We start from the raw sequence: 21777 nt of genomic DNA, 5'->3' as shown, positions 1-21777 counted from the left end.
TCGTGATCGGAGCTCCGTTGAGCGTCATGCTGAAGTAGCATATCGCTGTGCGGACGCTCTTACCGGCTGCCCCGCCTTGAGGCTACCGCGCTATGCCGGAGCTACTCCTAGCCGTGGAGCAGGCAAATGCATCGCTACAGGCAACGGCGGGGCGCTTGGCACCATTGAAGATGGAGCTTGTTGCACCCGTGCTCAGAACTAGTTGCTGGTTCATTTCTGGGTGGCCGAGGGCCCGTGGGATCCGCTCTGGCGTTCATGCGCCGGATCCCGATACGGCTTGAGCAAACCCACGTAAAATACCGGGTATGTGCGCATCCGTTTGGGAAGGTTTAGCGTATACGCTTGGCCACAACCTTAAATGTTCCAATGAACCGTGGACGAAGCTTCGTCAAGAAGATAGCAGAGGCTGCATGCGTAGGCAGGTATTAGAGTTTAATAAAACCAGGTCTCCGACCTTAGAGCTTTTCAGTTTGCCTCTTCATTTTTCATCTGCATATTGTTTCTACAGGTCTTGGCTTTCAGCCATCGCATCGCGAGCGTGTCGTGGGACACTCAGTCTGGTAGACAAGAAGTCATCGACTTCTTGGCGGATGATGAGGGGGCTGATATCAGCTAGCCGTTCGGCTATTCCTCCCCCATCAAGCCCTGAGCCATGGGATGGCGGCGTCAGCGGGACGCGAGGGTGAACCAGCTCGTTCATGTAGAACGGCTTGTAGCCGGTAGATGAATCTTGGCCAACTTATAGTCCAAATCTTAGAATAGGTGTGCCGAATTAATACTAATGTTTATTCAGTTTTTATGTTTTCAACAAGACTAGCAGCAGTGTATCCATGCCATGCATACGTAGTGCGATAATTCGAGTCGGCGCCTCGTTGCGTAATTGATAATTCGAGCCAAAGCTTTTTTGAGAGAGCATCAACACATCAATTTTATTCGTACAATGGTATATATGTGAGCGGACTCGTTTTAAACGGTAACCAATCTTCTCACGTAGATTAATGCGGACTCCAAGAGTGAAGCCCTTTGTTAAGCAAGGTGCAGCAAATCGTTATCTGCCAAGTAAGTCAAGGCAGTCCCGCCACATAGTGGCTTCTTGTAACGTTGTAGCCACACCATAACCATACCATTATCATTAAAAGCGAGAGATTTAAGACTCGAGTAGTGGACATTAACCACTTGTGTAGAAAAGCACTCATTACCTCCGCAATACAATGGCTATAATCTAGCTACCTCTTTATGTTCGTGGCTTTATTTCATAAATCCACTTGCCGGAAACCATTTATTAACAATTTAGCGGCTCATTAAAGCAGCAATTCAAGAACTGTCGCACATTCTACTCAATGGTCTTGTGCTCGAGAGTTATCAGAGGACTAGGTTATTCGGTAGTTTTGAACAAAATATGTTGAATTAGCAAACTCCATCCAAACCAATGCTAAAGATCAGCGCATCTGAGAAGAAATACATCGTTGAGGGCGTCGCTGCCGACGTGCGCGCAGACGGACGCGATCGTCTATCATATCGTAACATTTCAATCGAGACATCGCTTCTCTCACAGTCCAACGGGTCTGCGCGGGCGTCAATAGAGGCGTCAGGCACCGATGTATTGGCCTCTGTGAAGCTCGAGGTAGCATCTCCGCTCCCTGAAGCTCCCAACGCGGGCATTGTTCAAGTCTGTGTATCATGCTGTCCATCCATTTCAGCTAAACTCTATGGTCGAGCTGTAGAGGAATTGAATGTCGAGTTGTCTCAACTCATGACGCGCTTATTATGCTCACATTCTAATGCTGAACTTGAAAAGTACTGCATCATCCCGGGCGAAAGCGTTTGGTCAATTAATATTGACGTCATGGTATTTGAATCGACAGGAAATGTACCAGATATCATTTCTATTGCTATCTACGCAGCGCTAAACGACACTGTCTTCCCGTCTGTGCGATTAGTGGGCGTCGAGAGCGAGGATAAAACCATTGAAGTGGATATGGATCCTGCTGCTGGCAAGCTCATGATGGCTCAGCATTGGCCCATTTGTGTGACATTGAGTAAAATTGGCGACTACTTTATCACGGATTCGATGCAGGAAGAAGAGTTATGCACGACAGCTCAGATGAGCGTAGCTGTAGACCCAGAAGGAAGTGTTTGTGGTGTTCAGAAGAGCGGTACTGGTGCTATTGAGCTAGAAGAAATGCAGCAGATGATTGACGAAGCTTGTGCACGATCGAAAGAACTATTTCATCTTTTACAGAACGCGCTGTCTGAGCAGAGAAATCGAGACATTAAAGCAGGACACAGAGTCGAGCGCGTTGGGTTTTTAGGATAAGCTAGCAACGATAGAATAAAGCTAGAAAAAGAAACCTTGTGGATACATCACCAGTCTTACGCTTAGTATTCTACTGTGGCTCCATTACTGCTATCAAAGGCTGCACCCATTTCGGACAAAAAATTCACCACACGAAGCAATCGACCTTGATAACGCTCAAGAATCTCAATATTAAGCGATCGATTGGAAAACCCCATCTCGTCCAGTTCATTCAATTGAGCTTGCCACTTCATCTCTTGATCAGCAGACTGTGCTACGGGCATGATCGGTTCCATAGCATGTATTGCAGGAGAAATAGTAGAGTTCATGCTTTCATCAAGCCGCTTTTCTAATATTTGTCGAGCTACTTTCCATGCGTCCGGTAGTTCGTTACAATCATCTGGTGTCTCCCCATCAGACTCTTCTATCTCATCAATGTCAGGCACGGATTCAACCACTCGCTCAACGAAAAGCGTTTCTTGACGAGTGTTCAATCCAAGCTCTTGCAACGACTTCTTTACAGACTCAAAACCAAAGACCCGACGAGGATATGTCGCTACCAGCTGAAAATGCCGTGCTTCATCGCCAGTAAGTGCTTCGACGAACTCAAACACGCTTTCAAGCTGCGACGAATGCAAAAACCGACGCGTATGTTGTCCATCCGGCATCCGCAACACCATCTTCACATGACACATCGCATCTGGAGCAGGCTCAAGCGCTAAACTTGCCATTTTGTTCATTTTCCATTGTTCTTTCTCGTGCTCTAACGCTAATTCACGTGCTTCTTCTTCTTTTCTTCGTAAATCAGCCTCTTTTTTCTTTTCTACTGCTTCACATGGAATTAAGTCCACCTCAAGATCAGTGTTTAGAATATTCACAGCTTGCTCAGGTTTAAGCTCAGCAACAAGCACTTCAAACGTCTCTCTTCCGTGTCGAACAAACAATACATCACCTTTCGTCAAAGTTGTGTGTGTTTTAAGTGAGCGCTCTAGAATATGCTTGAAATCAATTTGACGCTCACCAAATCCATTACCTCGTGGCTGCAAACTCGCAAACTTTCCTTTTTCAAGTCGCACAAAGCGTACGCGAATAGTATTTGGAAGTTGAGTAGTAGATATGAAGAGTGATGCAGCAACTTTAGGAGGAAGTCCCACAGTTCCTTCCTCTGCTGTAAATTCAAGTACTCCAGCATGTGTCTGCCTCTTGATACTCACCATGTCATCATTACTTTGTTCATCAAACGACAGCTCGAATGTAAAGACGCCAAGCTCAAGTGCATTCTGTGGATTCAATTGCTCTAGAGTCGATACAGGAAGCGTAATCTTGTCACCTTCATTTGTAGTAGGAACTGGTTTAAGTTGCTGTGAATACGTAATTCCGCCTGTCAGTCGCTGCTCTTCGAGTCTTAATTCCTCCTGACGCTCTAATTCTGCAATGCGTTCTATACGTTTCTGTTTCTGAAGCGTTTCTAACTCTTCCAGCGCCTTTGTAGCTGCTGTACGCTTACGTTTCTCCATTTCTGCTTTGCGTTTAGCCTGCTCGCGACGTTTCTTCTGCTCGAGATTCCACTTTGCATTGCGTGATATTAAGTCGAACTCCATTTGTGCTTTTTCGAGTATATTCAATTATGATAAGAAATAATTGATCATAAGAGTCGGTATACTAAATAAGGAGTAATTTTTATTTCTTACAAATTATGCTTCGTAATCTACTTTTAAATTTCGACTAATCTTTCACCTAATGATTCGTAATCACCTCGCGTCGTTTCGTGTACAAAGAGATACCATTCATGGAAATTGATCAAGATATCTCTCGTCGAAATAATCCACGCTGGCTACCATTACTGTTGGATGTGATCTTGGCTACCTCTTTTGTGCTACTGGATGTGCGTGATCTTTCGTTTAAATTGCAATGGATTGGACTAAACGACACGACAATTGAGACGATTTCTCTCCCAGCGTCGAATTTAGCTTCGTTACAACCGTCAGAACCATTTTTATACACAAATCAACACTTTCAGCGAGCTTCAGGGTGGAGTTCTTTTCTGGAAAAATGCGATTCATTGATTCATGTCATAACAGAAGAACAAACGAATGGCTTTCGCCATGTAATTGGGAAGAATTGTTCGATCGGTAGCTCAATTCGAGCCATTGATTTGTTTCTTACAAGTGAAATTCGTGCTGATTCCATGGCATGGATGGCATGTGAGCTTCTGTACAAACACCGCAAGCCACCTCTCTGTCATTCTACCATTGTAACCCAGTTTCAAGACCGCTACAACTTTATAAACAAGCTTTCATCCGAAAGTGTATTACTGACAGATGAAGTAACTAACGATCCACCTCACTTGAAATCTCGCGAAGTTTATGCTGCTATACCTGGAAGTAATGTGGAGACGAATTTGATTGAATTGCTTAATGTGATTAGCCACAGCGTGCCGATTTCTGCTGCAGTTTGCGTCAAAGGACTCGTCATCAATGGCATTGAATTGCAAAATTCATCCATTTTTGGATGTGGAAGTCCCAGCTTCTTCCAGAGTTTCTTCATCGATAGTGACACCTCCCGTATGGCATCACAATTTATGATAGACAAAGCCTGGTTAAAGGCCGAACGATTCGAAGTTATGGGCATGACATTTCTATTACGTGAGAATTGTATCAGCTCATCCACAATTCACGACTCAAATCATGACAATGGTCGACCAATTCTGGATGTCAAGTCACGGTGCAATGTATCTGCATCCGGATCATTATACATATTGATGATTCTAGTGGATCTAACTTTACTAGTGCTAAACATGTGTAGTCTTGCTCAAATCTCACGATTAATGCTCTGGCCTTTGTGGAAACCACTTATTGCTTCCGAATATCAATTTTCTTCTGTTTCGACTTCAAAATGCGGCTTTGAGGTCGAAGATTATTTCCAAACCCTACAAGTTGGTATGCTCCGGAGTTCGGTCGTTGTATGGCTCACAGTTATCTCTAGACTTTTGACATGGATATATATGATTCCCAGTGCTCACCTGTGGAGCGATGGTAACTTTAATGCTGGAACTGTACACGCATTGTTGACGTTGTTTCGAGTTTATGATTTAGTGACTATATGTGTCAATATTATCTGGGATACGATTGTGTCCATCAGCGAAGATAGCGCTTTGGCTTTCGTTCGACAAACATACATCACGCCGTTGGAAATAACGGCTATAAGCATCTTTATCGCAGTTGCCAGTGATTCTATGATAGGACCACTTTTTAATGAAGGTCCAGGGCGACAGCTGCTGATCGACAGGTCTTCTTTTGAAAGTGCTACTGCTTATTCAAACACGTTTTCGTCGCGCAAATATTCCTCAAAGACGCTGTTTGAGCTTTACTATCCACTAATGACCACGACTGGTATAAGCGTCCTGACTGTTGGATTTTTTATTGTTTCACGATTCTGCATTGGAAAACTTACGCAGCCTTCATGCTCAATGCATGATTCTGCAGATGCGATTCAGTCTGAAGCAAACAAAAATTTATCAGTGAAGTCTTTTCGTGCAAGAAGCAGTACTAAAATGTTAATGCATTCAGTCTCCCCTCTTCCAAGTCCCACTCGAAAATTGATTGTGGATTCTTCTATGCTATCCGCCTCAACATGGACTAACAAGGCTCACAATCACCGCCTTCCTGTCGAGGATATGCTTGATAATCCCATTCGCGCGCGCAGTTTAGTACGGTTTTCTCCGTCGCTCGAAATTATGAGTGGCGACCACCTCCATTCTCTACATCCTGCAATTTTCCTCAGAGCTGGAATCGTCTTGGTCGGAAAATCCATGGTCACACGTTATGGGTTTTCAAGTACAGTTCAATCACTTGTTTACGCACATGACCACACGTCAAAGAGTGAATCACAGCACATTGGAGCGAATGGTGCTATCCCCAATCTTCGATAGAATACAACGCGCAAATTAACGTGTTTTGGAAAGTTGTAGGTCCTAAGTCTCATCGCTTTAACGATTGATCGATTTAAATACTTTTCATGAATGTTATAAACACTTCCAGTAACAGTCGTGTGAGTAAGCAGAAATGATGTATGAGCCTCTTGACATATAGCCGCGTTCTAATACTCGTTGATGGATCTTAAGGCAATAGTATCGTTCTTTAAGGCATGTGCTCAGACAAAGTTAAAGAAGACGGTTGTTAACAAAGACTAAAGCTTGAAATTTTGTATATCATAAGTTGGCATTTAGATATGGAAGCGATTTTTTTTTTCACCTTCATAGCCCCCAGGATTCGAATAGTCGAAGCCGATAACAGGATTGCTAAAGTGCGAAAGACGCTTTAGAGCTAATTGTACACAGCTACGTGCTAGCTTAAACACTGAGATTAGGAATGCTGTAAAGCTGAGGATGCGACGGATCTTACAGTCCAGTCTTCCATCAATTTCTAAACCCTACAGAGTCCGGAAACATTATTTTTCTCAGTGATTAAATATGAATGACGATCAGATTCTTTGACACAGATTCGCCACCGCAAGTTCGGAGCCAGGATGAGTTGGAGGTGATCATCCCGAAGGCATGCTGAGAGTGATAGACGACTTTGGACGATGTGCGCAGCTATCTTGCTTGTTCACAATCACATCGTCTACTCGCACACAACCTCGTCCAACGCATCGTCGAGCTTCTCTGCATTGCAACTCGACTTCTGGCCGTAGCGCTCGTTCTACAAAGGTCTTGCTGAGCAATGTATCAGTCATTGGGTGTTTGATTCGTCCTCAAATTTATATCAAACGGTGCTGTCCACATTTTGAGGACAAAATGTGTATAATTACGAGACCGATTAGAGAAGAATAATAAAACTGTTGGAGCGTTAATAAGCGGGTGTGCTGATTCAAAGTCAATAAACATGCCCGCCAGAGATACGCCATAGAGACCACAAAATACAGTTGCACTATTTGGTTCAATTGGGACTCACTCTGTTGACTGCGATAACTAGTCCATCTCCTGAGGATGCAGCTCGCTGCCTCTTCTGTATCCGAAATCTGCGAGGCGACTAGAACGCTACCATTTTTAGCAATTTGGGCAATCCCATGTTCTGCACGGAAGCTATCGTAGCTTTGTGCTCGCGTCAAAAGCACTACGCTTTCTGGCAAAGGTAAATATCTATAATTTTCTCCTTATCAAACCATGGCTCGTGGTGTTCCAGCCGTACAATACTTAGGAGTAAGAATTCGGATCCAGAGCTGGGACAGGAGCCCTGTTTGCAAGACGCTTAGATACATATTCATACCTGGCATCCTCATTATATCAGTTATTGTCTGCTATTTTAAACAGTCGCGCGTCGAATGTGATTGCACGACGCCTTTAAATCTATCAGGACTTTCACAGCTTTACAGAGTCAATAACGTTGATGTTCTCCTATAAGTGTTGACTATCAACTTCACGATGTATAATACCACTTTGCACTTTTTCGTACGTTGCCCTACGTTTATTGGACCTTGATGGCTCCCCTTTAGGGGCTTATTGTCCACCCTTGTGAGAGAACCCGACTCTCATCCGGGAGTTAAGGGGGCAAACAAGGCATGACTAGAACATCCGCGGGCTCTGCGAAGCTTTTCAGCAGCTATCATCTCTCTCTCCCCTTTGAGCCCATCGCCGCCGGCGTGCTTGTAGAACCAGCATTCCCAGCACTCCAACGTGACCGTGCGGCATGAAGGATTCTCATTGAATGCGACGCTCATCGTTTTCTCAAAGAGGCCAGATAAACGCGTAAGGTCTCGGTGCGTGCCACTCTTACTATGAAAATGGTATCCGTTACAGCCGTCCGGAGAGAGTCAGACTCCATTACGGCTAAGAGTATTCTGATTAATAGACAAAATCCACCAGCTCCCGCCTCCCATGTCGGGTAGATAAGAGCTTTAAATGCACCCAAAATACCGGGTTACGCGGTGCAATCATTCCCGGCATCTGACGGAAATATTTCACATGAGTGCCCGTTCACGCGGGACTTAAAAATCTGAAGGTAGCATGCGCGGCTCCGTTTGTAGCAAGGCCAAATTCATGTCCATACCAACCTGCCTCATCCAGAAGTAAGATTTTCAGTCCCACCCCGCCTTAACAGCAGCAACTCCTTGTTGAGTACCCTTTGCTCTTCCACAGAGCACAGTTTAAGCATTCTTGAGTGTGTCTCGTAAGCGTATCATCAAAATGATGAAGAGCGACTACTGCATCTGGCTCTCTGGCCATCAGTTCCTTGATCCCGTCGGGACCATCGACAGACATTAGCGTATTTAGCTGTTTAATATTCAGCGTTATTGGCAAGCCAGCGATTACCCTGATTTCTTAAGTCACAGACATCCAAGTCGTATCAAGAAATAACATTATGTGAAGTTTTGAGCCGTGACAAAATATTTTGCCGTTTCTGTGCTCAGCCGGCATGTGTAGTGCGCGCCACTACCGAAGGATCAAAACAAAGAATGCAGACTGGCGTATACGGATCGCTTTTGAGAGGGTACTAAACGTCATTCGTTCCAACTGACAATATTGCAGGGTCTTACAAAAGTATGATTGTGCTCTGGTGAGAGAAAAAAAGGTTCTTTTGCGGCATCAACTTTCTGTGTCAAAAAATCGAGCAACAAGCAGCGAATTTTGCATGCATTTAATAAGGTCTAACCAACATTTCAATTAAAACCAGACTCTTCAAAAGAGACTATAGCAAGACAGCGTGTTTGATTACAGCTGGGTCTCTTTGAACAGAAAACGAGGTCTAAAGCAAAATTGAGCCTTAAAGCATTAGAATTGATTGCGCTAAGGTATATGCGCTTTGAACTCTCCGTACTCGCAAAATGAACAACTCTCTAACGACTCGTTTATGGGACCGACTACAATTGAATTTAATTGCAACAGGATTTCCGTGCAATTTGTATAGAAAAAGCTTTGACATACAAAGGTCGCGTTAGTGAGCGTACAGATTTGTGCGTTCCTTCCAGGAGCGAAATCAAGCGTCTAAAGTAACTATTACTGATAGTTTGCTCTGCTATTAATCTATGTATGTAGATTTAAGTCTATCAAGTCTTATTCTAAAAATACGCATTTTACTATATCAAGTAATAGAACGATGTGACTAACCATGTGCGCCCCGAAACCCTCCCATTCCTCTTTTTCGTACTTCTATAATCTCATAAAATACCAATACTCTGGTACTTGTAAATTATACACTTTATCACCAAAGTGCAGCGCGAATTAGCGCAATTTGGAAGCCACATCTATCTCGATGAGGAACTAGGAATAGTCCGAAATGCTTAGTAAGTATACTGCCAAAAGCTTTGAGCAAAGCTCGGGTGTCAGATGCGGTAGTGGATCGCTAAGGCAGAAAATAATCGTGTATCGCGGTCCCCAGAGTGCAATTATACCGAGACAGGGATCAAGCGACGATACGTCGTGGTCCCCATAGTGTACCTCGGATAGGACTTTAAACTGTATCTAAAAGCTCGCTGTGATCTTGTGTGCTTACACATCTGTTTGTGTGTTCGAAACAGTAGAGTGGGGGGGGGTCAGCTGTGCGTCGTGGTCAAAACCGGTGGAGACAAGCAAGGGTGACTGTGTACTGCAGTCTCCTGTCAGAGGCGGTATAGACGGGCAAAAGCAAATTGCAAGAGGGAAGAGAGAGGACCTGATGGTACGTATAGAGGTCAATCCTTGTTATGATACCGTCGACCATGTGACACGCCCACCGTGCGGACAGTAAAGCTCCAAAGGCTGGCAAACAGAAAATTCATACACTCGTGATTGGAGTGGCCAAGGCAGTCCGAGGATTTTTAAGAGTCCCGTCTTTGCCATCACAACGAGCTCTCTTTTAGCTAGAAGATTCACAGGGGGTAATCAAAGTATTGAAAACGGTGAGATCACGGAAATGGTGTGGTTAATACGAGATGAGGATCTCAGCTTCTCTGATCCATGAGAAGTGCATTATTCAAAACGCGGACTGAGAAATGAGTGCAAAAAAAAGTGAAATGTCCTCATGAAGTTAGTCGACTCTTAATTTCACGTTGACAACGCAGTGAGTCGAGACCCACCACGCTTTCAAGGAATGCATCATAAAATTGACTTGGATTTGGAACCAAATGCTGCATCACAAAATTATGACCTATATGAAGGTAACAAACAGTATGGAAAACATTGACATTTTTATTTGCTTGAAGCACGAATCGAGTTTGGTGATAATAAGTAAACATTTTCACTCGGAGTCAATACTCTTTGTCAGAAAGGCGGATGGCAAGTGGAGAATTGTGTATGCATATAATAATTAAGATGTATCCACGTTTGTTGCACGAACACCGATGCCTAAAAAATACTGCCCAGGGGCTATCTAACGCGCGAGCAATGCTAGACAGTTTATTGACGCAGCACCTCCAGCCTTAACGTGCATCCGGAAATACCTTTTATGACCGTGCGAGTTGTCCAGAGCACGGAAACAAGGGTGGAAACATTCATATTGAAAGGCTGCAATGTATGCTCGAGTATCGTATTAGTAATATCAAGCACATTACGCCGGTAATATAAACTATCACAAAGAGTAGGAAAATACTTGCAGATCACCATCTACTTAAATTGGCTACAACACTGTTGTTTATATTTGGTGCGGAGAAGACCAATTTTATACCATTTTGCACAGCAAATAGCGCCATTTGGGTTGTGTGCAAAATGAGTTTGCGACGCGGTTGCCGTACACTTTGCACAGAAAAAGCTTTGACTCTCAAAGTCTAAGTGCACAAATTTACCGTTATTTGTTCATTCCTTATGACTGCTTGGACTGGGGCACCCTAACGCTCAGCATGATGTCTTTATACAACACGTAATTATTGTGTTTTGTATGGTTTTTATTCTGAGAAGGGCCTATCGTGGTGGGCAGACACATTTCATAGCTGACCAGACAAGCTTAGACGTACAACTGTGAAGTATTTGCAAGCGGTCGTATACCTCAGTCGGTATACCACAATGCAGACGACGCTGCGGTTGAGGGTTCTAGCCCCCGTGTAACCATTGCTGAAAAAAGTATTCAAATGGTAGGCTTGCATTCACTGCGCATTTCCAAGATTCTAGCACGCCCACACACACTCTGGACTCACATCTGGACAAGTGCCAGCAATTCTTTAAAGATGAGTGAAACTTCATCGAAGACCCCTTTTACTTATTCGCGGTAAATTATATGATTTCTGGCTTGATTCGTTGTGGTTGACTCATTTTGGCTTTTGTCACATCGTGGTGATTCTCGAGCCAATTTTCCAGTTTCCTTTGCAATTTATTAACGGCATGAACAAAATCAAAGAAGTACTACGTCACGCGATTATGAAGTTCACTATCGATGATGACTGCCTCTTCGACTCGCTACACGTTTGCACCTTTCAGGCTTCATCCGTCAATGGGAGGGGGAACTGGCTTATTCTTTGTTTGTCTGAGCGTGAAGACTTACTTTATGTGTGATAATCGCTATCGCAACAGCCCACGCTATCTTTGCGCTAATGCGAGTACAATTAATACAGAGATAATCATTATCGCGTGGTATTAACTTACCACCCTTAACAACGGATTGATCATTAATATCTATGTTGACGCTTTCACGTCACTATATATCCCGTTCCAACAAAATGCTGGATCTTCGCAAATATCACCGCCGTCGTACCCCATCAAGCCCGTGCGATTCCAGAAGAAATTTTATGGACAGAATCTGCGCATGGAGCCACGTAAACTGGTCAAAGTAATCGGTTTCCCAAACAAGCTCAAATACTTGTCCCAAAGCTGCGAAAACGTCATCGTGATGTGCATCGACACCCCGAAGGACTCTGTATAATGGATCAACTCTAAGGACTAACACAGCACCTTTTCCGCCCATCACCACGACAGAGTAGATTGTGCTACAAGATTACGAGATTCAGGATACGGTTGGTTCGATTGAGGTTACCGATGAGCACAAGCTCATATCGGATACTAGTGTACTACCAGCCCAGTTTGTTCGTCAGGCAGACCGAGGAAGAGACGATCAGGTCACGCGGAGAAACAGCCAATAACCCACGCAAGCCGTACAAGTATGGAAGGTGTTGCATTCTTGGGCATAATAGAGCCACGTGTTGTCTTTCTCAGCCCTGATAGCGAAACGTAACGTGAAACAAAAATTCATATAAGATGCATAAAATTCATTTCGCTTAAGCTACTAAGTGTTTTGTGACTTGCTACCCGAGAACGTATGTGCCCAGGGATTAATCCCGTTTGACTCAGTCGAAGTGACTATTAACCACCGCTGTTATAGTGGCATACACCATTCTACTAGGGTGTACATCTCTTCTGGACGAACTTTAGCGTGTTCCTCCTCGAACTTCGACTTACCTAAGTTTGGCTACAGTTGGTAAAATACTGTGTAGTTTACACTGGATGAATTGATCACAAACGTGTCACAATTTTCAAAGTGTGTCATCTTCTGGAATATTTCCCAAAAAATATATATACCCAATTCTGGGTAGGCTGTATAACCGGTATAACCCTATACAAAAATGATGGAAGCCCTGCTACTTGACATGGATGGAGTGCTGGCCGAGGTTTCCCAGTCTTATCGTCAAGCCATCATCGATACTGCGCAACACTTTGGCGTCCAAGTTACGCATGAAACAATTGATCAGCTCAAATTGGCGGGTAATGCGAACAATGATTGGCAGCTGACACACCGCCTCATTCTCGATGGGCTCAGCTCCACGAATGCATCTCCTACTTTAGAAGCGGTCACCGCCCAATTTGAATCTCTTTACCAAGGAACTGACAGTACAAAGGGCCTTTGCGAGCTTGAGACGCTGCTGATACCGAAGGGATTACTCTATGAATTACAGCGTCGCTTGCCCAAAGGAATGGCTGTGGTCACAGGTCGACCTCGCAAAGACTGTGTCAAATTCTTGTCCACACACGGTATTGAAAATCTGTTTCCAGTACGAATTTGTATGGAAGACTGTCCACCCAAGCCATCGCCTGAACCGGTTTTATTAGCACTAAAAGCACTTAATGTAGATGCTCGACGTGCTGTTATGATTGGAGACACTGTGGACGATATCATTGCTGGGTACAAGGCTGGAACAGAAGTATACGGTGTGTTAACCCCGCAGACATATGCTCGATCAATTTTAGAGCAGAAACCTTCAAGTATGATCACTGCATTGAAAACAGTTGGAGCATCTGTGGTGTTGACACCAGGACTCGGTGAGCTACTGGACCTCATTCCACCGACTCAAGATAATGTTGAGGCAACATCTATAGCTGCAGTAAATGGTAGTAATCGAGAAGCCAGTGTTTCACGAAATACTAAAGAGACGTCGATCAGTATTAAGTTGGCGCTGGATGGTACAGGCAAGTCAAAGGTATGTGGTAAGATGCCAGAACTTCTTGAAATTTCCCTAACATTTACATGTAGATCAGTTCTGGAATTGGCTTTTTGGATCATATGCTCACAGCATTAGCAAAACACAGTCGTTTTGACTTGCAACTCGACTGTAAAGGTGACATTTGGATCGATGATCATCATACGACAGAAGATTGTGCGTTATTGCTAGGCGAAGCTTTTGATGTCGCACTTGGTGGTCGTGCTCAAATCGCTCGCTTTGGTTCTGCGTGCGTACCTTTGGATGAGGCTTTAGCTCGTGCTATTGTAGACATCTCGAGTCGTGCACATAGTGAAATTAACTTGCATTTGGTGCGTCCAAAGATTGGCAAGTTGTCATGTGAAATGATTACGCACTTCTTTGAGTCATTTGCTAGCGCTGCACGAATAACGTTACACATTGATGTTCTTCGTGGCCAAAACGATCATCACCGTGCTGAAGCATCTTTTAAGGCATTGGCTGTAGCACTACGCAATGCTGTGAAATACGACAACACTGCAGGAATTCCAAGTACGAAAGGCGTTTTAGCATAAAGACTACATTTTAGAATAAAATTGCATGAAATGCATTATTTTGTGATCTTTTAAGTAAATTGATAATAACTTAAGGCTTTTTATTCATCTAAAGATATGGCAGATCTTGTTGTCGAGGCAGGTGCCGACGGCTCGTTCGATTTAAATGCTGTTGACCAAGCAAAAACATTACGTGAAGAAGGAAATGAAGCATTTCAACGTAATGAATTTCAAAAAGCCAAAGATCTTTATACACGTGCAATTCAACTACACGATGTTGATCATTTGCTTTATGGAAATCGTTCAGCCGCATGTCATCAATTAAAAGAGTTTCAAGAAGCTCTTGATGATGCAAAGAAAGCAATTGAATTGTCATCTGATTGGATTAAAGGATATTTAAGAAAAGCAAAAGCATGCGAGGCATTGCACGATTATCCTAATGCAATTGCAGCATATGAACATGTTGAAAAGAATGCTTCGTCAAGTGAAGCAAAGAAAGCAAGAGATCGATTGATGATACTTCGACGATTTCTTGATGGAAAAAATGTATTAAAAAAAGGATTTTTAGCAGATAAAGGAATCTCCTCGATTTATTCCGAAAAAGAAGGTTTAGATCAAGAGATGACTCGACGATCGTGGAAATTAATGTTGAAAAAGCTGCTTGATGGTTGTAACAAGTGTGGAATTAATAGTCGAGGAGAACGTGTTGTGCTTGATGACGGTGTGTTTGCAAAATTGCTACAAGAAGACGAATTTCAGCGACTTATTTATCCTGGAATCCCAAAAGAACAGCTTGTGCACGCACCGAAGAATTTACAGCAATTGTTAGAAGATTCATGGTATGAAGAAGAATTACTTGCTTTAATGCCGAAAGTAGAAGCCAAAGCAGCGAGTGTATTGACAAATGTAAAGAAGAAAGGCGCTGATCAAGGTGATGTCATGGATTTAACAACAGAACGTTTGCTCATGCCTCAAGTGTTGCAAGAGGCATTTGGCAGAGAAGTATTAGCAATGGTACATCGTGTGAATTATCAAAAACACGTGACATTTGCAAATGACGCGCGATTACTCGCAGATCCGACATCAGACTTTGCTACTTGGGATCAATTAGATGAGGTCTTTTTGAAAGAATTATTCGAGGCACAGAGTAACGTGCAAGGAGTGGCAGTTATGAATGATTTCATGGGAATGGAGTGGACTACGTTACTGCTTAATGACGTCAAGCGAATGGCCAAAAGTGGATTGTTATTGTCGACAGCTCCCAATATCGACGCCATGCATATCTTGAGTCGGCAACAAACCAACATTGACGGTCCGATCGGAGCAAAACTTCGCTTTGTCGAGCATCAAGATTGCACGAAAGAGTATCCTGCTTTGACCGAATTGATTGAAAAGCTGCATGCTTTACCTTATGAAATCAATTTCAAGCGAGCCGAAAGAGCCAAATTATGTGCGCAATTCACCCATTGTACAGCCATTCACCAATTACCGTCAGGTCATCGTCAGCCTTTGCGCTTAGATTGTGGAACCGGTGACAAAGATAATGGATACAAACTCACGTGTATTTATTTTTTCAATCAAGCTGGAGCAAAACAAAAGCAGACGACACTAAAGTTGCAAACAAGTTTGGAGGAAAATGCTCCAGTGCGTCAAATTGATGCTTTGCCTGATCGTCTGGTTATGTTTTGGAGCCAAGTTGTTTTTAATGAAATTTCAAAGGTACCAGAAGGCGAAGATCTTTTTTATCTCACGTTTTGGATCCACGGGCAAAGCCTCGCATAACGCGAAATTAGCCATGAAATCAATTTCTCTGCTTCACTTTGACCAATGATCGTTCGTAGAATTTCATGACTATTTTGTGAATCTGCTCATCAAAAGCTTGTTCATAGACTTCGGACGACGAAAATGGATTCTACTATCTGATGTAACTTAATTGGTAAGGTATAAACTGCTGCGATAGTAAGAGTAGAACCAAAGACAAATTGTTCTTCGTTCCCGCGAAGCATATGCAGCGATTGTCGATGATTTTGGTGCAGATATGAGCCTAAATCGTCGTCATTACCCAAATAATGACAAGAACGTTTAAACTTTCGACCGCAATGATTTTAAAGCTGATTCAACTACAAGTCTAGATGCCCATTCTTTTGAATGACGGGGACTGTTGGTTCGATTTGAAGTCAGTGGAAACATCACCAAGCGGATCGATGGGCCCTTGCTGTTTTCGTCCATCGCGTGACTGACATGTTCAATTTCAAATAAGTGTCGAACCAACAATGAATCAGTGGATTTTTAAATGTAAGTACCTTAAGTGCAGGACTGTGTCGATGAGCAAGCGGTGGATGCATTTGGGCCCTTGTATAGGCAGATCCAGGACGGGAAATAAATGAGATCTGTATTTACAAATAAGTAATGGAGGTGAGCAATCGTACGACAACCACAGTCTTGTAGCATTACACTATCATTCTTTTCGCCCAATTGGCTTTGCTCAGGCTGCTCTTGAATTTTACGAATTATTCCTTTTGCTAACAGCTCCGACTTCTGGCTTTTGATGCATCCTTGGGCTGAAGAAACAATAAATAAACAAAATGAAGCACTAACGATAAAAGACATGATTTCTGTACCAGAAAAAAAGGGCCAAATAGCCTCTGAAATGCTCGCATAGTCCACTGCTCGTCGCCCTTCTGCGTCCATTAATTTAGGATCAGCTTGGTGAGCCAACAAAATCCGCACGACCTTTCCGTGTTCTTGAAATGAAGCAGCATGTAAAGCTGTCCAGCCTGTGCCTATTGCTGTTCGTCAATTCATGGAGATATTTGGATTTCAGCTAAATTCCTACCTTCGTTCTGAGCAGAAACATCAGCACCTTTGTCAAGTAAGTGCGTGACCATGACATCATTTCCCCACAAAGAAGCAGCGCATAGCGGTGTTGTACCATCTAACTTAGATCTTTCAAGTTAGTATTATACAGTGACAAGTTTCTTGTCGAACCTTTTCCAGGAGTATCGATTTGCAAGCCATTGTCTAATAGAAAATCTACCTAGTCATACGAATCACACCCCATTAAGAATCAATTTGCCCGAATTGCAATCAGTATTGATCGTGCCATTGCACACGAGCCATTCGCTGCTGCCTCTGCAAGATCAATGTGCGAGTGGATCACTCCTTCCCGTTCATCTTTGACCATTGTGAAGCTTTTAGTCTAAACAATTTGAAGAATGCTGAGGACAGAACCATGAAACCGATCGAGGCGCTTCACACAAAATAGACAGAATTAAAACGTTTAAAAACCATAGTAACAAGACGTTCTCTCCCTTATTTGCTTTTCGTCCGAAAAATACTTCGACATCTACCTTGCATTATATATTCGTAGTAGCAAATTTTCTTTTACATTTCAGAAGGCGTTACGATACTATGGAAAAGAATTAGTACATGCGATAGACCGAGAAGCTTAGAGCTCATCAACCCTTCGTGTGATCCTGATGAGCTGAGAAGAGAAGAGAAAAGAACAGAAGAGAAGAGAAGAAAAATTGACCAGATTTTTTGCTGATGCTGGTAAGTTGAAAACAAGTTTGTATAATCTGCTCTTCTCTTCAATTTCATTACATCAAGCTTATCTGGACTTGAAAGGATCTTTTCCGTTGCTGCTTATTTAAGAGTTTTCATGTGCATGACTTCCAAATTTTCAGATGACCAGCATTTTAGACCAGCCAATTAACAGGTCGCTGTGCACCCCTCGCGTTCTATCAGAAAGCGGCTATACTTGATGTAGGTAATGTGCGGGTACATGGTGGCAGAGCGCGGAGCCCTTGAGGAAAAAGCTGGTCATCCGCGCTAGGACCTCACCGCCGCAGCAACATCAAGTTCTTGGTAAACTCAACCTGCCCCAGTCGCTGCATAAGTGTACCCGCTGGTTGCAAGACCCTCTTGCACGTTTGTTCTTGTTAGTGTTCTCGCTTTTGACTCACTGCTGGGTCAGTAGACAAACTTTTTGACTTGCTTGTCCACTTCAGGAACCTATCTCCGGCTGCCTTGATCCAAAATCTTGGTCAGGGCCGAGTAGGTATTGCCGTGTAGTGAGATAATACATAGCGTCTTTCAACTGAGCTATTAAGGGTGTACGAACCAACCAGTTATGCAGCAATATTTATATTATGGGGCTACTCAAAACCTGACACTTTGATATACACTAACTATACGAAATATATATCGCATAGGTATCAAATCATGATAATTAAGCACTTGAGCACATAGTCGGTAGTACGAAGCTTGATCATAGCGTCTATGCCGCGCTTAATAACGCTATTTTACTCATAACACTAAAAATATTACGTTTTACATGTCGATGACCACATCGTTAGCTTATTTCGCTAAGCAATACATCACCTTTTTCCAAGCAAGCCTTCCACGTCCATCTACTACTTTCACAATAATGATTTGTCAGAAAGTGTAACCATTGCAAAGCATAAAATGACTGGAAAAGTCCAAGTTGGTTCCTCTTCGCTACAACGAGCGCCCACACAGCTGCTCCAGCTTCATAAAGTTAAATAAAATTCCGGCCAGGGCTCTGCACTAAAGCCTAGGGTGAGAGCGTAAAAAGTAGGACCCACGTAACACATATCATATAAAAAGCATTAGAGAATGCAAAAGAGGCCCATTTCTTTCATACTAAATTATTATCAAAAACGCCACGAAAGTTTGCAACGATATGTTTTGACCCAGGAGCGCAGCGCGGGATGAGCGACGAGGGTGCATCGTAGCCGATCTTGAGCTTGTTGCGTTGATGGAAGTCGCAAGCATGTCACAAGCACACAATTTGCTTGCGAAGCAGTTTTTGTCGTTTGGTCAGCAGATTTGGAAGAGCACTAAAGATACGATTATCGACATAGTCTTTGGATGATAAAATAATTCTTTAAGACCAGATTCACCGGCGTCAGAGGTGGAGCGACAATGTTTTCTAGCGAAACCTAAATTAGCAGGTTCAGTCACTACTTGAATTAACATCATTACTTACTGTGTGATCCTTGGCGACAACCGTTCAACATCCAGCATATTTCTAGTGGATCTTTGATGAGTCATGACCCGACCTCTGCTTAGTGGCAAACGCACATCAGACGCGGGCCTGGATTTGCGATTATTAGAAGCGATTCATTAGTTCATGAAAATAAGCGAGAATATTAGCAAGTGCTCTGAGCAACGATTAGTAGAAAGAAGCTGGAATGGACCGAAGTCTTAGTGAAATAGGTAAAGTTGCAACTGTATATTGCAATCTACAGAGTATATTTCTGATGAGACAATTAATCTTGGCTGCTAGTTGGTGACCTTAGAGATTGATTCTGGTACGACGGAAAAGGGTGCCTATGCGTCGCGGTCTTCAATTGGTGATCCCGTTGTGATAAGTCACAGCGGGTTGGTGCCACTGTTTCCTGTGTAAAAGCCGGCAAAACAAATACTAGGCGTGAGAATAAGGACAAGGAACTGAAGTAATTAAGGATGATCCATCCTTATCATGGACAAGGAACTGAAGTAATTAAGGATGATCCATCCTTATCATCGCGCAACGATGCTGCCAGGTCTCACTGCTTGTACGGCGACCATACCCGCCGTACAAGCAGTGAATATCCACGGGTTTGCGGCGAGAGCTTTGAATCATCATCAATCTAGTGACTGGGGTCGACATTCTTCCGTAATCCTTCCAATAGGGGTCTCGTTAAGCTTGTAGGGCCTTCCTTAGGGATGCTTGTAATGCCAAGGTTAATTCTGAATGAGTACGGATATTTTTTTTGTTGAGGACTCACGAGAGCACTGTCTGAATACTGGAACAAGTATGTCCAAGGATCAAGCGAACCACTTAGAGACTCACGCGCATGTAGCCTAATGATCTAAAAATGCGTCATGAAATTGACCCAGTAAAAAACAAAGTATTGCGCCGCACATAATGACTTTAATGTGACGTCGTCGAAGTTTTCTTCCGTTTCGAACGAAAAGCGAGCTCAGTAAGCGAGAGTATACGTTCCTACTCGGCACCGATCCTCTGTGTCCAAAAAATTGTGCAGCGGATAGTGGATGCGTATAATAAAGCTAGATTTAGCCACTTATTGGGCGCAGAATGTCAATCTATTAAGCATTCATGTTGAAAATGAGCATATTTTCGTTGAGCCTTGCGGATTGCTCTTGACCTGGCTAATAATCATCAGCGTCTACTCATAGGAGCCACTGATACCTCCATCACTGCGGCGAGAACTTAAGCAAAAATTGTGTGCAGATGACGCCGACATGGTTTATACTTCTGCTCGTCGTATTGAAAGATATCAAATACTGCTAGGCGCCACAGAAGGGGCGGTTTTGAACGATGTAAGGGATTGGCTCTATCAAATCCGGATTAACTACTTCATTTCGTCTGTGACGCTTCAATCTTTGTCATAGGCTATGCATTAGTTCAAACGGATTTCGGTGAGCATGATACACCGTCGAGCTTCATTCTCGCCAGCAAAAGCGGTGGAGAATAACTTCTTGTCTTGCGATGAGGCAGGCGTTAGTCAAGTGAAGGACACGCCTGCTTGGCGCTACACTTCGTGATCTATACCGATGTTTCCATGACTCTCGCAGAGAATGCTAGTGGCTATCTTATTGTTGAGCATACCTTCGAGGAAAGAGAGCAGTCTGGCCGGCTTGCTTTGGCTCCGAACAATCTTTTGTGCTGCCCGGACCATAAATTGTAGCAAATCAGGTTGGTCACGCCGCCAATCAATGAAGCGATACATAAGCAAAACGTCAAACGCACGATGTCTTGTATTGCTAAAAGCCTCGAGTAGCAAAGAGATTTTGTACTGAATGATGTTTCATTAAAGATTTTTCTGGTTTTTTACGTCGCTTTCTCAACCCTTTGTTTACTCTTAACTCAACGTTGTGACTCTTCATCGCAATGGTTTACAATATAGACTACCGCACGCGGCACATGATATCTCAGGGGGCCACCTTCATCGAAATAAGACAGAGCGCTATGTACTGGTGAAATCACATGTATAGGTGAGCAAGCACGTATCTGTGTACATGTAAACTGAGTCTGCGGGTAAAGATCTCGCCGTATGCGTCGACACTTTTGGCCAGGCTACCGATTGCGGCAGAATATTGACATTGCATTTATCTTTGGTCTTATCAAAGGCGCGTTTGGTAAAGCCGGATCGTAAATTTTGTGGACCGGTTGGGCAAGATTGCCCATTTCCATACCATCAGCGATATCGTGACCGTTGAGAATAAAGCCAAGCGTTTCTTTGACAAAATTTTACCAACGTGGCTTGCATGTTAAAGTTGTTCCAGATCGAGATCTGCATTTTAAAGCAAAACTTGGCAAACTTTGTTCACGGCACTAACTCAAGATAGGACATGTCAGCCGTATCTATTCACATATATATGGTTAGACAGAACGCATTATTTGCGTGGTGAGAGGCTAAGGCATGACAATATCAATCACTACTGCGCGTTATTTAGTGCTGTATATACCTCGACATCCTTTTCCCCCCCTTTTCTATAAATGGTTGAGTAACCCTTGCGTTCTTTTATCAAAGCTTCAAA

The 21777-nt window shown here is 43.3% G+C and overlaps 7 protein-coding genes across 7 annotated transcripts; 5 read left to right on the top strand and 2 right to left on the bottom strand.

The window, feature by feature from the left end:
* Positions 1–1429: 1429 nt before the first annotated feature.
* On the top strand, positions 1430–2317 carry PHALS_12194 (exosome complex exonuclease rrp42-like protein; the record flags this gene model as incomplete). Its single annotated transcript, XM_024727697.1, has 1 exon — positions 1430–2317. The coding sequence occupies one exon, from the start codon at positions 1430–1432 to the stop codon at positions 2315–2317; it is 888 nt and encodes a 295-aa protein (XP_024578248.1).
* Positions 2318–2379: 62 nt separating this feature from the next.
* On the bottom strand, positions 2380–3027 carry PHALS_12193 (Predicted regulator of the ubiquitin pathway (contains UAS and UBX domains); the record flags this gene model as incomplete). The annotated part of the gene is made up of 1 exon (XM_024727696.1): positions 2380–3027. One exon carries the CDS (start codon positions 3025–3027, stop codon positions 2380–2382), a length of 648 nt encoding a protein of 215 aa, XP_024578247.1.
* A 1058-nt stretch (positions 3028–4085) lies between these two features.
* PHALS_12192 (uncharacterized protein) lies at positions 4086–6227 on the top strand (the record flags this gene model as incomplete). Its single annotated transcript, XM_024727695.1, has 1 exon — positions 4086–6227. The coding sequence occupies one exon, from the start codon at positions 4086–4088 to the stop codon at positions 6225–6227; it is 2142 nt and encodes a 713-aa protein (XP_024578246.1).
* Positions 6228–8709: 2482 nt separating this feature from the next.
* PHALS_12191 (uncharacterized protein) lies at positions 8710–9122 on the top strand (the record flags this gene model as incomplete). Its single annotated transcript, XM_024727694.1, has 2 exons — positions 8710–8784; positions 9012–9122. The coding sequence occupies 2 exons, from the start codon at positions 8710–8712 to the stop codon at positions 9120–9122; spliced, it is 186 nt and encodes a 61-aa protein (XP_024578245.1).
* A 3698-nt stretch (positions 9123–12820) lies between these two features.
* On the top strand, positions 12821–14226 carry PHALS_12190 (imidazoleglycerol-phosphate dehydratase; the record flags this gene model as incomplete). Its single annotated transcript, XM_024727693.1, has 2 exons — positions 12821–13672; positions 13726–14226. 2 exons carry the CDS (start codon positions 12821–12823, stop codon positions 14224–14226), a joined length of 1353 nt encoding a protein of 450 aa, XP_024578244.1.
* A 96-nt stretch (positions 14227–14322) lies between these two features.
* PHALS_12189 (alpha subunit) lies at positions 14323–15987 on the top strand (the record flags this gene model as incomplete). The annotated part of the gene is made up of 1 exon (XM_024727690.1): positions 14323–15987. One exon carries the CDS (start codon positions 14323–14325, stop codon positions 15985–15987), a length of 1665 nt encoding a protein of 554 aa, XP_024578243.1.
* A 346-nt stretch (positions 15988–16333) lies between these two features.
* PHALS_12188 (Ankyrin) lies at positions 16334–17389 on the bottom strand (the record flags this gene model as incomplete). The annotated part of the gene is made up of 7 exons (XM_024727689.1): positions 16334–16441; positions 16509–16595; positions 16660–16766; positions 16827–16988; positions 17042–17140; positions 17194–17242; positions 17309–17389. 7 exons carry the CDS (start codon positions 17387–17389, stop codon positions 16334–16336), a joined length of 693 nt encoding a protein of 230 aa, XP_024578242.1.
* Between the last annotated feature and the right edge of the window lie 4388 nt (positions 17390–21777).

Source organism: Plasmopara halstedii, assembly GCF_900000015.1.
Source record: "Plasmopara halstedii genome assembly, contig: Scaffold_614, whole genome shotgun sequence".
Classification (NCBI taxonomy): Eukaryota; Oomycota; class Peronosporomycetes; order Peronosporales; family Peronosporaceae; genus Plasmopara; species Plasmopara halstedii.
The sequence above is the reverse complement of the archived record's forward strand: the minus strand, read 5'-3'. Positions and strand labels throughout refer to the sequence as shown.